At 37.5% G+C, this 16,394-nt stretch overlaps 1 protein-coding gene across 4 annotated transcripts in view; it reads right to left on the bottom strand.

Annotated features, from left to right (window-relative positions):
• Tank (TRAF family member associated NFKB activator) overlaps window positions 1-16,394 on the bottom strand; it is a 68,757-nt gene that overhangs the window by 21,572 nt on the left and 30,791 nt on the right. For 2 of the 4 annotated variants that reach the window (XM_052723912.1, XM_052723914.1), the window contains 2 exons: window positions 7,408-7,516; window positions 5,627-5,739 (listed from right to left, as the gene is read on the bottom strand). In XM_052723912.1, coding sequence (XP_052579872.1) covers window positions 5,627-5,739; window positions 7,408-7,516 — 222 coding nt within the window. Of the gene's footprint in view, window positions 1-5,626; window positions 5,740-7,407; window positions 7,517-16,394 lie in introns of those variants that run through there. The other 2 variants (XM_052723915.1, XM_052723916.1) reach the window with 1 other exon arrangement.

Raw genomic sequence — 16,394 nt, 5'->3', positions numbered from 1 at the left:
TGTCTTGACCTTTTAATGATCTTTTTAGAAGAAAAAGGACTCCTGCAAACTCCCTTTATAGGAATAGCACAAACACAGGCTGAATTACAAACACTTTTTAATTGATTAGTTGAGTGATTGCCGTACTGGAGACTGAACCTAGGATGCATGCACGCTAGGCAAGCACTCAACCACAGAGCTAAACCCCTAATTTTAAGTTTCTTAACTTAAAATTTTAAGCTAACCCAATTTTAAGTTTCTTAAGTCAAATTTTCTAAAAAGGTCTCCCCGCCCCCCGCCCGCCCAATGTATCTCTAATTCCTTCGCTTCATGTTTCATTTTTTGAGGTTGGCTACACAAGTGTAATCTGCCAAAGTGCCCAACAGCCTCCCCCCTTGCACATCTAACAGAAATAGTTTACAGACAACAACTCTTCAAGCCATCCACCAGACACAAGGACAAAAGGACTCTGAGTGGCTGGAAGTAAACCCTTCTCTTACTGGTTCAAGTGATTTCTGTGAACTCACAAGGCCGACTGACCAGGAGTGTGACTTCTGGAAGTAGATTAGCTTTATTCAAATATTATCAAGATATTATAGTATATCTTATCCATTCCGCTATGCTTTCCTAGTCTCATCATGCAGATGTGTACTTTTACAAAATAGCAACTGTGGACTGCTTTCATTTTTTGGGGGAAAAAAAGCTAATATAACAAAATATTAGGAAATAATTTTTCATCTGTATTATCTAAAATACCTGAATTTAATGATAACTTATTAAGCACAGATCAATACATATGCAAATGCAGAAGATTTTAATTTCAATTGTTTAATTAGCCAATATTTTCTCTAAGTTAGGACTAATTATTTTACAATGAATATATAGCCAGCTCTCAAATATGTAATAAATCTAAGTTATCCTTAAAAACACAATATAGAGGGAGGGGCTGGAGAGATGGCTCAGAGGTTAAGAGCACTGGCTGCTCTTCCAGAGGTCCTGAGTTCAATTCCCAGCAACCACATGGTGGCTCACAACCATCTATAATGGGATCTGATGCCCTCTTCTGGTGTGTGTATACATAATAAATAAAGAAAATTTAAAAACCCCCACAATATAGAGCTATAGTAATAAAAGCAATATGATACTGGCACATAAACAGACATGGAAACCAGCAGAATAAACAGAGACCCAAACATGAGTACTCATAACTACAGCCATCTGCTATTGGACAAAAAGTGAGAAACATTCAAGAAAAGTCAGTATCTTTAACAAGTGGTGCTGGGAAAAACTGATGTCCACATGCAGAAGAACAATGAAATTAGACCTCTATCTATCAAACTGGAAAAAAAAATCCAAGTAGATCAAAGACCTCAAATTTGACAGCTGAAACACTAAAACTGCTAGAAGAAAGCATAGGTGGTGTAGGAAAGGACTTCCTGAATAGGATTCCACTTGCCCAGGAATTAAGGCCAACAAATGACAACTGGGACCTCATAAAATTCAAAAGCTTCTGCACAGCTAAGAAAACAATCAAGCATGAGAAGAAATCTACAGAATAGGAGAAAATCCTTGCCAGTACACATCTGCCAGAGGATTAAATCAAGGATATACAAAGAACGGAAAAAAAGTCATGGGAACAAATGGCCCAATGAGAAATGGACTAGTGATCTAAACAGTTTCCACTAGAAGAAATAATAATGGCTAAGAAATACCTCAAAAGGAATTTGTGATCCTTGGTAATTAGGGAAATGCAAATTAAAATTACTTTGAGATTTTATCTTTCCCAGTCAGAATAGCTAAGATCAATAAAACAACTGACTGGTGAATGCTGGTGAAGTTGTAGAGAAAGAAGAACTCCTATTCACTGTTGGCAGGAACACAAATTGGTGCAGCCATTCTGGAAACTAGTATGGAGGATCCTCAAAGAACTAAAAATAAATCTACCATATGATCTGCTATACCACTCCTTGGCACATATCCAAAGGACCTGACAGATACTTGCTCAGGTATGTTCATGGCCATCCTATTCACAAAAGCCAGAAAATGGAAACAACCTAAATAATCTTCGGCAAAAACATGGGTAATGAAAACATGGTACATATATACAATGGAATACTGTTCATATTAAGAAAAATGAAATCATGAAATTTTCAGGTAAATGTAAAGACCTAGAAAAGATTATGCTGAGTGAGATAACTCAGACCAGAAGGACAAACACCACATGTTCTCCCTCATCTGTGGTTCCTAGTTCCAAATCCTCAGAAGGGAGTATACAGCATGGAGTAACCACAGAAACCAAAAAGTACAAAGGAATCATTGTGTGTTGGGGGAGGGGCAGCAGGTAGAGAATACAGGTAATATGAAATGGGAAAAGGAGTAACAGGGAGGGGGATCCAACCAAAAAAAGAAAAAAAGAAACCCTCCTTTTGAAAGGTTGGTCAAGATAGTCCAAGTGACTCCCCAAACAATCTAGATGAAGCCCTTGGTTCTCTCTCAGGAGTTGAAGGTGGGCTGAAGACACCTCACACTTAGGACACAGGACCTGGATGACTAGAGCTGGATCTGACCTGAAAGCCTATCTCCTGTGGTCTCACTTCTATGGTTCCAGAACATACTGTCCAAGATGCCAAGGGTGGGAAGCAACTGAACAGCTGTAATACCTCTGAACCACAACAATTACCAGCATGGCAAGACACACAGAAAGGTGCAGTAAGTGGCACTCACTCACACGTCAGCGGCAATCAACAGCTGTATAACAGGACTTAGGGCCCACTCAATAGGAGGGAAATCATGCCTGGTATTGGGAATCCAGCCAGCTTCCTGGGACTAGTGAGGTCATGGACCTTAGATATAATAATATATAAAATAATCTACTATTGCTACTTATACCCACAGACAAGTGTAGGTACCACCCCAAATCAAAGAAGCTTCTCTCTACAGCAGATGGAAGCCATCACAGAAAATCACAACTGGATACAGTGCAGAGATCAACAGATAGTGGGGAGCCCAGCCCTGATGGATTCCTCTACACTATTGTTCCTGCATCTCTGGGGAACGTAATGGAAGAGGGGGCAGAAAAACTGTATCATCTGGAGAACATCTCTCCTAGAAATGGCTGCATAAACAAGGCCAGAACAACGGCAGTATCAATGGACATGTTAACTTGTGAAGGAAAATTCTGTGGGGTCCCACCCCTAGACAAAGAACTATAGGCAACTAATGACTGATGAAAGAGGGATCAGTAGCCTCTCCCAGGGATGAGCCCTGTTATTGGTTGTCCAACTCAGAATGGTCAGCCCTAAAACTGTATACACACAGAAAATGGAAATGGGTCAGCAAGTTGTGTATGTATGTATACACACACATATATACATGCATGCATATGTATAAAATCAAGGAATATATATATATACATATACACTATATATACATGCACTATATCTCTACATATTATAATAGTAATCAAGGAAAAAGAAGCTATCACCCTGAGAAAGGGGCTGAGACAGGGGCGTGAGAGTGGTTCAAGGGAGGGTAGCGAGGAGGGGCTTGAGGGGGGAACAGGAGGGGGGAGTGATGTAATTCATTTCAGTTAGAAACATTTTGAAAAGAAAAATAAATATAAATATGAATATAAAGAATAGATTTCTTGTTTATATATTAAGTATTCACTAGCCCTTTGCATTGAGATACATAAAAGGAGAAATTTAAAATACAGTCTAATTTTATTTCTATCAAATGGTAATAGTAGAAGAAAATGAAATTCATGAGCTATTCAAAGAATTAAAATATGGCTATCAGATACATCTCTCTTGTATTAACAAGGATCACGATGGCAAATCACTGAATTTATATTTACTCCTTACCCAGAGCTTATTTCTTTAGGTCTTTTCCATGGTCTGGAATACAGTATAATTTTGGCGCAGTATTATTAATCCTTTAGAAATAGGCTAGCCAAGCAAGGGAAGTTGAAGGGAAAAACAGAAAACGATTTAAATCTAGGATCATTTGTCTTACCATCTACCTCAGTTTAAAGTTGTATTCCTTTGTTAGAATTTCACTTCATTGAACACTTCTGACACGAGGGGATGGGGAACCTTTAGAGAGCCTGGAGAGATGGCTCAGTGGAGGGCTGGGTGCAGTCATGAGGACTGGAGTCCTGATCCTAGTTCTCAAGGATCCCCCGCAGCCCCAGCTCCAAGGGACGGGAGGTAGGACTGCTGAGTCTTTCTGGCTTCCAGACTAGCAGAAAACGCAAGCCCCAGATTCAGGGAAAGACCCCCAGCTATGGGGCTGGGGAGATGCTTCAGTGGTGAAGATCATTTGGTGCTCTTTCAGAGGACCCCGGTTTGACTCTGAGGACCCATGCAGTGGTTCACCACCATCCTTAACTCCAGTTCAGGGGATCTGATGGTCTCTTCTGACTTCCACGGGTACCAAGCACACATGTGGTGTATATGAAGGCATGCAGGCAAAACACTCACACACATAAAACACACAAACAGACCTTACTAGCAGCAGAGAGTAATACTGGAGGATACTTGGTATTCTCTTCTAGCTCTTGTGAGTGTGTAACAGGCACATGCACCCATACACACAAAGAGCATACTAACATGCAGACATACACGAACAAACAAATCTTTAAAAAACACTAGGAAATATGAAGCTTAAGCTTTATTTTAAATATAAGTAATTATATTGAGATGGATATGTCATGTTTGTGGATACACAACTTTGTTTAAAATTCTAGTGGCAAGGGACTGGAGAGAATTGGCTCATCAGTAAATACTATGTACTTTTTTTTTTTTTTTTTTTTTTGGTTTTTCAAGACAGGGTTTCTCAGAGTAGTTTTGGTGGTGCATGTCCTGGATCTCACACTCTGTAGACCAGGCTGGCCTTGAACTCACAGAGATCCGCCTGGTTCTGCCTCCCGAGTGCTGGGATTAAAGGTGTGTGTCACCGTCACCTGGCCCCTATGTACTACTCTTGCAGAGGACCTGAGTTTGGTTCCTAGACCTTCTTCATATAGCTCACAAGCAACCATAACTCCAGATGAAGGAGATTTAACGCATCTGGCCTCCATGGGTACCTGAATACATGTGCATACATCCACATATAGATACCCACATACACATTATTTTTTTTGGTTGTGAGCCTAGCCTTTAACGGCTGAGCCATCTCTCCAGCCCCACATACACATTATTAAAAATAATAAAATGGGGGCTAGAGAGAGATAGCTCAGTGGTTAAGAGCACAACTGTTTTTACAGTGAACCTGGGTTTGGTTCCCAGCACCCACATGGTAGCTCGCAACTGTCTATAATTAGTTCCAGGAGATCTGATACTTCTGACCTCTGAAGGCACTGCATGCATATGGTGCACATATGCATACATGTAAAGTGAATTTAAAAATTTTTCTTAAAAAAAAAGATTTCAGTGGCAGGTCATTGCCTAAGAAAGATGAGATGAGGAAGATATATTGTATATCAGCATTTAAGTGCTGGTTTCTGCAGAAGCAATGTTAGGGGCAAAAAAATATCTACTTTCTTCCCATGCTTTACCCACTCAAACTGTGAGAGCATACAGACTAAATAATTTGTAAGTCTGTGAAGCCTAACTCTCTTAAGAATGAGTCTGACAATACTTCCTACCTTTGACTGCTTATCCCTCAGTATTCTTACTTTATCTTGTGGTTCATCAAGAGTCAAATGATTCTTCCTTCTCTCACTGTCTTCAAGCAAAGGAACATAGCCGTAACTGTTATCTGCAAGACAAAACACTGTACATCAGTAGAAAGCTCTGGGAAAATATAATAAAAATGAAGCCAGGCATGGTGGCACACGCCTTTAATCCCTGTACTAGGAAGGCAGAGAGGCAGGCAGATCTCTGTGAGTTTGAGGCCAGCCTGGTCGACACAATGAGTTTCAGGACAGCCAGGACTACACTGAGAAACCTTGTCTCAAAAAACCCACAACCAAACAACAACAAAAAACCAACAAACCAACCAACCAACCAAATAAGCAAAACAATCAAACAAAACCAAATCTAAATAATTTCAAAAGAATAAATTATAAGCTCTACAATATTCAATATTTATATAATATTTACCTTGGCAAACTTCCCATTTAGAATTTTTCCTTCCCACTAAGCATTTCTTTTCCCATGAGTTAATGGTAAAATGTACAGAATTCAGAAGACTAGAATTAATTATGCTTTTCACATTTTACTTTATCAACAGTTAAACTCTTAGGGCTATTTTTCTGGAGGAAGGGAATAGTGCTTGGGATGGACTAGCTAAGTGTTCCACCCTAGCTACACTCCCAGGCCAATTAAACTTTTATACATCACTTTTTAGGTAAGCATTTCTTGTTTAAGATAATTATACTTGAAAAAAACTCCTGCTTATAGACAATTAGGAGATGTAGTTATGACAACAAGGAGCTGGAGGCTGGAGAGATGGCTCAGTGGTTGAGAGTATTGCTGCTATTCTAGAGGACATGGGTGTGATTACTAGAACCCCACGGTGGCTCATGACCATCTATTAACTCCAGCTCCAGGAGATCCAACACCCTCTTCTGGTTTGGTGGGTACCAGGCACACACATGGTATAGACACATAAGCAGGCAAAACACCCATAAGTAAATACAAATTTTAAAAAATTATTTAAAAAACAAAAAAGCTATCAATTTTCATCACTTGTGAACTGTTCTTATTAACACTGTAATTTATATTTTATGTTTTTCTTTTCTACATATAAACTCAAACAACTCAAACGATGTTTTTCTGTACACATGAAATACAGTATATTTACTTTGTACCTTACTATCTTTACTTTGCTGCATATCATGAACATATTTCCTGTTGGTAAGTTAACTATTATCACTGCTTTTCTTGGCTACAGAGTTGTTCACTGTAACTTAACTTTTGGACACTGTACCTTTTTGGATTATTTACTGGTTTATTGAAAGGACATTTAAAGGGAGACACACACAGGGCAAGGACTATGGAAGGGCCCAGAGCTTCTCACCCTTTTATCTGGAAGCTAGACACTTCCTCTGACTTTTCATCTCTAGATGTCTACTGTGATGTACAATGTATGTGCACCCTCCAGCACTGACACAAATTGTCTTACAACAGACTCTTAGAGCTTCTAGTTTTATCTCAAAGGCACAGACTTTTTAGAAAGCTCTTTCCTATTCATTGGAAAAGTGCCTTCAAGGAAGTTTCAGCAATCTAGGGTTTCTGTCTGTAGAATACATGAGGGTCCACTTCCCCATATCCTACAAGTTTCAATTAAATAAACATAATGTATAGCTATACTATGCTTCTTGTATCAGAATAAAAAAAAAGGAAAAAATAGAAAAACTCAAATTTTACCTTTTTTTAAAGTGTTTCCAGAAACACATTAAAAAAGGAAGAAAGAAAGAAATACCTCGACCAGAATCCACAAGAAGTAGCTGTGATTTTAGCTTGTCAATAAGAGTTTGTTGAAATGACAGCTGTTCTTGTTGCTCACGTATTCTTTGTTCATAGTTCTCAGTCTGAAGACAAGAAGAAACAAAACAAAATCCCAGTTAGCCTGATGCTCACTGACAGATGCATTTACTGTCTATTAATAAGCACAGGAGCTGCCTGAAGCCCAGGTAACTGAAAAGTCTGTTCTTGAGTCACAGACTGGCTCCAGGGATTCGCTTGTGGTCATGATTGTATCAGTGACTTAAAACAACCAGAACACTAAACAACTTTTAAAAATTATCTTAGTTACAGATTTCAGTCAAGAGGTTGGCACTATGTTTTCTTGGTCTTTCAGTAAAGACAAACATATTGTAATTTGAAATTTAATACTTGTAAATAAAAAAAGCATGAATGGTTAAGTAGATGCTGCATTAAAGTTACGTTTTAACAAACATACCAGTCTTAAAACAAAATTTTATGTCTTTTCAATAAACACTGCTATTAATTTTTAGAGTACAAAACTACAAAAGTAGCTAGAAGTAAAGATTATGAAAACCAAATATAAATTCTAAAAGTATAGTGGCCAGAAATAAGCACATGAGGGTTGATTTTTATTATATAAAATATTATTTATAGATTTTAAGTGGCATAATCTCCTTATATTTTGTTCCACCCATCTTGCTATTTTATTATATTGGCTGTGAAAACAACAATGAAAATGACATATGTATTAGGAATATAGATATATAGATGTGCCAACCTTCAAGAAAAATCTGAAAATGTTGTATCACAATTACCTAATTAGTATATTCTTAAAAGCTATATTAAGAAAGCATAATATGAAAGACTTTGCCGATTTCTACCACTGGAGGAGCAAATGACTAAATATAAATTTCTTAAAATATGAAAAGGGTTCTAATAATTATAGCAACCTTTGGTATACACTAGATGCTTGATTTTTTTTAAATGACTAAATCAAAAGTTCACAATTAATGAACTTGTATTTTTTAAGATCCCAAAGAAGCTTAAAGTTCTTTATAAATAAAGATCTGTTCCTTAAGTCTCAAATACAAATTTAAGAAATTAAAGAAAAATAACACACCCAAATAAAAGGTGGACTTTTATACATAGGACACTGAAAACATGAATAACCAACAGCAGGTAAGTAACCCCACTGGCATGTTAGCTTTGTATGTAGTGTGTGGGCAGTCTTACATAACTTGACATTCCCCCACCCAACCCCACAAATGAAGTTAAACATATGCTGATTATCATAAGCAGAAGAAAGAATCGATGATGAGTCTCAGCCTTAGAGAATTCAAACTCTAGACACTGAACCCTAGATATTCAAGTCAAACACCGAGCCACGCTTCCCAGACTAAGATATCTTAGTCTTACACACATTGGCATCCAAGCTGCTGGAATGAGTGTGGTAAACTGACTACAGAAAGGATGCCAACATTATAGTTAATCCATAATACCTTAAAATTATTTGGGCTACATACACTTCCTGAGGTGAAAGAATCAGCAATATATTAAGTTCTTCCCTATGCACTTTATGCATTTAGAACATTTTTATTTCAAAGAACTCTAATTCTTCATAAGTATCAATAAATAATTTCAATAATTACCTATTTTTCACTATATCTTGATAGGTATATATATCCTACTGCTGTTCAGTGAACAAGTGACAAGATAAAAAAAAAACCTAGCAAATTAGAGATAGGCTGAGAATAAATGTCTAAATTATTCAAGTCTCAGCCCATTCTTCATCCATTATGCTCCCCCACCCCCAATTTTAGGGAAGAAACCAAAAGACCATATATGTTCATTTGGAACCAACTCAGAACACTTCTGCCAATTAATTTTCATCTTCTCCTCTCCAGCTTAAAGACACACTTCAGCACATCTGTTTATAACATATTATAACAAATAATGTATTCAATAGTTGGGAAGGTTAATATATCAATGGCTATTCACATAGAAATCTTGAACTATTTCTTAAATCAGATGATATTTATGCTGAAAGTGTAGCTGGACAAACAGTAGAGCATGTCCTGGACTTTCATGTAGTTATGGTAGTTAGAGTATTCTAGTCCGTCTACATGTCTGATGGGCAGAGACTATTTGTTACTGTAATCTCTAGTACCACACAGTGTCTGGTATATACTGAGGTGCTCAGTATATATTAATTGAATAACAGGCTAATTAAATCGTTAATGAAATATCTGAGAAATAGATATGCCTTTAAGAATGACATGAAGGAACAGTGGGATAATGACCTTGCTTTTGATGCTTGAAAACTAAGTAAAGCAAGTTTACTTATATATATTTTTTTAAAAAACCAAATGACTGTGAATAAACAAATAGCATGAAATCTTTTTAAAGGATCAGAAAATCGATGCACAGTCACAGTATTTTAAAATATACAATTACAAAGCAAGTGCATTCCAGTACTATCAAAGACCCTGCAAACAGAAAACTCACTAACAACCACATTGAAAATGTACAACAGTAATGTCTTGTCAACACTTCTGTACAGAGCACAGACATGACAGCTAAAACAGACAGAAGAGAAGATGCTTTTGACAGCCAGTGTGTGTGAATGATTCTTTGAGTCAGATGGCAGCAACAAGTTACCAACTAGGAGATCTGCATGACAACTAACCATCCATCTGTATCAAACACCATCTGGCTAAGATGACTCTGGCTTCTGTGTACTTGACACTCCTTCTAATTCCAAAGACTAGCAAAACAAGTGGTCTATCATAATCTAAGAAGTAAACAGGTATATAGGTACTTGTGTCATAAAGGGTTGCGTATTCTTTCTTAGTGTTCCACAGCAAAACAGCATGATGGAGATCAAATGTATAATACTATATATGTCAATTTATCAAAAAGGGTTATTCAAGCATACTCCAGAGTATCATTAATAAAGCAAAAACCCCATCTTAAGAATTATGCTGACTAGCTGGCTCAGCAGTGCATAGCATATGCTGCTCTCGCAGAGGGCTTGGGTTAGGTTCCCAGTATTCACATGGCAGTTCACAACATCTGTATCACTAGTTCTGGGGATCCAGTGCCCTCTTCTGGTCTCCGCAGGCATCAGGCATGAGTGTGATGCATGGGCATATATGTGGGCAAAGCATTAATATGCATAAAAAAATCTTAAAAATACATGTTCTTTTATTAAGGAAAAATTTCAGCCTGTCCTCTTCAAAACTAAGATACCATATTTTCAATAATTTTGGACATACAGCTGTTCAAGTTTTCATAAGTTTCATAAATATTAAGATAGAGTTCTGTTAATTGAATTTTTTTCTATTGCAGACATTAGATGCTTTAATTTTTCTATTTCTCAAGACAGTTACTTCCTATATTAAGCCATCTGTAATATTCTACACTGGTCAAATATTATTTCTTCTCATGTTCAAGAATTAATCTCAATATTCTGAAAAAAATACTATAGATTTCTTCCAATGATTTTTACTATGGAATGCTGAGTGGGTAAAACATAGTCTCAATTTAAAAACATTTTAAATTGCTCCAAGATTAATGGATATGAAAGCTTTATTGAAGACTCTGCTTGCATAAAAACGCTCTCACAGGGAGTGCCACAGTTCATGAAGGAAAATAAATATTAATACTGCAGTTTAGACAAAAGCTAATAATTTATACACAATCTATGTTTAAAATCTGTCATACAACTTTAGCAAACTGAGCATCAATTTTACTTTTTTTAGCATACAAGATCATATATTTTGGCTAGCATGTAGCTTTTTCTTCAACCATTCTTTGTGTACTATTTTAATAAACTCCCCATTCCACCATCCACTAGAGACCAGGACTTATCTAGGATATAACGAGTAAGACAGATCAGATTATCATTTGGCTATCCCCTGATAGCACTGTCATCCATTTCTCAGTATGGTAAGTGGCAAACTATGAAAAACTAGTTTTAAAGTTTTGGTTCCAGAGTGGGGAGTGCTCCTGCCAGGAGCCAAACATTCCACTGAACAGGAAGCTCAGACTTCACCGGGACCACTTTCGGCTTCTGACACTCTTAAGCCAACAGGCTAGGGAAGGAAACAGTGTTAGGTAGGTGGCTGATCCAGATTATCAAGGGGAAATTGGATTGCTTCTCCACGATGGAGGTAATAGAGATTATGTGGAGTACAGAGATCTGTTAGGGTGTCTCTTGGTACTACCATATCCTGTGATTAAAGTCAGTGGGAAACTACAACAGTGGGAATGAAGATATGGGTCATTCCTCCAGGAAAAGAGCTAAGACCTGATGAAGTTCTTGCCAAGGGTGGAGGAAATACAGAATGAGTAGTAGAGGAATGTAACTATAAATACCAGCTAAGGCCATGTGACCAGTTGTAGAAATGAGGATTATAATAAAAATGAGTGGTTCTGTTATATTTTATAATGAATGCATTTGTACAGATATTAATGTTTGTTACTCAGTTTTTCTAATTATGATATATAACATCAATTACGAAAATACCTGGCCGGGCGGTGGTGGCGCACGCCTTTAATCCCAGCACTCGGGAGGCAGAGCCAGGTGGATCTCTGTGAGTTCGAGGCCAGCCTGGTCTCCAAAGCGAGTACCAGGAAAGGCGCAAAGCTACACAGAGAAACCCTGTCTCGAAAAACCAAAAAAAAAAAAAAAAAAAAAAGAAAATACCAATGGCTATCATATTTAAGTTTGAGATGCTAAGATGTCCTCCCTTGAGGGACAGTGCCACCTATTCTAAACTTTTAATGTATTTGTGGTTGTATGAAGAACAGTTATATTAGGTGGAATTATGACCTGATTATTGTTTTCAGTTGGAAATTAAGCATGACATAAGGAGATACCATTGTGCATCAAGTTGACAAGTAGACTTTTGATGGTTATTCTGGGTTGTCAACTTGACTACATCTGTAAGTAACTAAACACAAAAATGTAAGGGCACATCTGTGAATGATTTTTGCTTAAATCGAAGTGGGAAGATCCATTTCTAATCTGGATCTTTGAGGTAGGAAGACACACTTTTAACTAACCAGATCTTTTGAGGTGGGAAGCTCCATTTCTAAATTTGGCCCACACCTTTGCTGGAAGCCTACATAAGGACAGGAAAGAAGGAAGCTTTTGCTCTTTGCCTGCTTGCTCTCACCTCACTATCAAGTCCACTCCTTCACTGGCATTAGAGCCTTCTTCTCTGGGATTCTGGCATATACCGAAGATCAGCTGAGACATTCACCCTTGTAGATTGAACAACTACTGGATTCTTCCACCTTCTGTTCATAGGCTGCCATTGTTGGATTAGTCAGACCAAGGCCTGTAAGTCATTCTATGTATTTATTCTATAAGTTCTGTTACTCTAGAGAACACTGACTAATGCATGTTACAATCCAATTTGCCCTCCCCCCACACACTTTAAGACCTGAGGTTCTATCACAAATAAAAATAAGCCAGATACGGTGGTTCAGACTTTAACCCCAGCACTGGGGAGGCAGAGGCAGGCAGATCTCTGAGTTCAAGGTCAGTCTGGTCTACATAATGAATTCCAGGACAGTCAGGGCTACATAGTGAGATTCCCCCCATCTCAAAAATAAATAAACAAAAACTATCTTTACTGGAATGATGGAAAGAAATGGCAAATATAAAACACTGTTATATATTAACCTCTTTGTAAATGTTAGATCTCCTCTTAAATAACAAGTCAAGTCTCTACATATTATTTAGAATTGTGGGAGCTGTACTACTGGAGTCTCCACTAAGGTAATGGGGTTTGGATCACCTTAGAGTGCTCTGCAGGGGCAATGTTTTGTGGAGTTGTCAGGGTAGATCCATCCAGACCCCAGACTGGTAAAGTGACTAGTGTGTAACTTTAGCTTGGGAGAATCAAAGGCATGTCATCCAAACCAGGAAATCTGTAGACAGAAAAATGGTGCAGGATTGCCTAAAGCCTTGAGGGTCCAACTTCCACCTTAGGGTGTATAGAAGATGAGACGCGGACTCAAAGAAGATTCTCATGCATCGTGATTTAGTCTTTGCCCGGCTGGGTTTTAGATTTGGTCAGAACCTGTTATCCCTTTTTTCTTTCCCATTGTTCCCTTTATAATGGGAATGTCTATTCTACATTCGTTTTATCATTGAATATTTTTAAAATTATTTTATGTGTAAAGCTGTTTTCCTTGCCATGTATTTCTGTGTACCACATGCATGCAGTGTCCATGAGGGCCAGAAGAAATCAATGGATCCTCTGGAACTGGAGAAACAGAAGATGAGTTGCTGTGTGGGTGCTGGGAGGCTAACTCTGGTCCTCTGGAAGAACAGTAAGTGCTCTTAACTACTAACCTACCTCTCCAGCTCCCTATCATAATATTTTTTAAGCATATAACTTGTTTGATTTTATAGTCTTAGGACTGGTAAGTAATGTGTTACAGGATGAACTATACCTTGAGTCTCATCTATATCTGGTTTAGATGTTTAAGCAAGACTTTGAACTTAAGATTTTAAAAGCTGTTATTAATGCATCAAGCCTTTGGGGAATGAAGGTATGTTACATACATGAATTTGGGAGTGGGGATAGCAGGGGAAGAATGGCATGTTTTGAATGTGTCCCTGCAAAATTCATGTTGAGGAGGTAAATGGGCTACAAAGGGTTCTCTCAATAATGGGAGTAAGGCCTTCAAAAGGGCTTTAAAAATAGTTCATCTCTTGTGCCCTTCAGTAACTTCAGCCAAGTGAGGACTTGTGTTTATCCCTCATGGAGGATGCAGTTAATAAGAGCTACCTTCAAAATGGACATTGGTCCCTCACAAGACATTTAGAGATGTCTAAAAGTTTTGACAAGACATTTCTGAGGATTAAAATCTGGGAGAAAAAGTCAGATATTTTAGATAATAAGGAACAGAAAATTATTTTATAGCTCAGAAATGACAATGTCTGTAGAAGAAGTAAAACTTAAAGCAGAAACCACCAGCAATCATTTTAATACCAGTAGCTTCAACAGAAAAAAAAATAGAATGCAATGTTTTATCTACTCTACATAGAGAATACATTGATGTCTAAAGGAAAAAAAAGTAGAGTGTTAAAGAGGTTATTTACAGCTTAAGTGAAAGTAATTTTTTGTTATAAAGTTTTTAGTGCTCTTATTCACATATATACTTAACATTTAACAACAGTACTTTAAAATTTATTTTTATTTTTATTTATATTTGTGAATATTTTGCCTGCATGTATGTATGTGTACCACAAGCATGCCTGGAAACTGCAGAGGCCAGAGAGGGTGTCAAATCCCCTGAAACTGGAGCTACAAAAGTTCTAAACTGCTATGTGGGTTCTGGGACTGAACCTAGGCTCCCTGCAAGAGCAATAAATGCTCTTAACTCCTGAGATGTCTCTTCAGTCCCTGTGATAGTACTTTTTATATTTATATTTTGAAACAGGGTCTCTAGCCTAGGTTGCTGCAAACCATCAAGGATAACCTAGAACTGATCCCCTGGTCTCTACTTGCTAAGAGCTGAGATCATAGGCATGCACCACCACACCTTGTTTGTAAACTACTAGGGACTGAACCCAGTGCCTTGTGTATGATAGAAAAACGATTCTACCACCTAAGCTACATCTCCAGCCCACAGATGTATTTTGTAAAAAGCAGTACCCGTAATAAACTGCTTCAGATGAGTTAGTACTAGCCATTATAAAATATTACTTATTATATATTAATTATCAGAAAGCATTGCAGAGTACCTATGATAAAAAAGAGAAAATAGCCAAATTTAGTCTTATTTGTGATCTTTAAGCTCCCTGGGTGGTGGCGCACGCCTTTAATCCCAGCACTCGGGAGGCAGAGCCAGGCGGATCTCTGTGAGTTCGAGGCCAGCCTGGGCTACCAAGTGAGTTCCAGGAAAGGCGTAAAGCTACACAGAGAAACCCTGTCTCGAAAAACCAAAAAACAAAACAAAACAAAACAAAAAAATTGGATGACTTTTAAATATCACACATCAGTTACCTTTCTTATCAGTATAAAGAAAAACCAAGTTATAAAATAAGCCTGTTAATTTTCTTCTTTAGTCAACACTAAGCAAGAATAGACCAATTTTATTTATATATTTCTTTTCAACAAAGAGACTATTATTATCTTCTGATCATATAATGAAAGACTCTTGGGACAAGGAGTAGAGGTCCATTAGAGGACGTTTTCTATAACCCAGTATTTATGATTTATAAATGGCAATCAGCTTACAAAACTCAAACGTTTTGTTTTATCACTAATTCTTCTGGAAAGATGGTCAAGAGAATTTACTTAAATCTTTAAAAAATATATTTAGTTTCTCATAGAACAACAGCAGAAATCAGTGGCAGGCAACTTGGTATGAGTAATAAAACGATTTCACATTCTATGGAATAGCATAGTGTTTGAAACTCTGCATGTAACCTCATCATAGCCAAAAGATGTGTTTATTATTCCCCCTATCTCCTCTCATTCTTCCTTTTTGAAATGCAGTGTTTTGGCTGGCTATATGGCCACTATGCTAGAGAACATACTAGCAGCTTTCTTTACTATTAGGTGTGACCATATTACCAAAATCGAGCTCTGCTATGTTCCTTCTTCATTAGGGGGAGAGAATCAAAAGTTGGTCTCTTTCTTCCAAACACACCATGCTAGGATGGTAGTAGCACTAAGGCAAAAAAAAAAAAAAAACGCCACAAAGCGCCCTGCCATTCTGAATATGACTTTTCTTTAGGAGGCATAAACTTGGTTGCTGTAGATCACTGGTTTTTCCAGCTCATACGATTTATTTTGGGTTAATCTTTATATATTTGATGCTTTCATGTGGGAATGTAGGCCTGAAACTTTGTAGCCTCTCATTATGAATGTCTCTCAACAGGTCAAATCTCGAAGTGCAACATTAAAAAGAGCAGTTGTGTTCATTCACTTCTCTGTCATCATTGGTTCTGTTTTT

This window comes from Peromyscus californicus, unplaced genomic scaffold (assembly GCF_007827085.1).
Source record: "Peromyscus californicus insignis strain IS unplaced genomic scaffold, ASM782708v3 Scaffold_7__1_contigs__length_154581171, whole genome shotgun sequence".
Taxonomy (NCBI): Eukaryota; Metazoa; Chordata; class Mammalia; order Rodentia; family Cricetidae; genus Peromyscus; species Peromyscus californicus.
The sequence above is the reverse complement of the archived record's forward strand: the minus strand, read 5'-3'. Positions and strand labels throughout refer to the sequence as shown.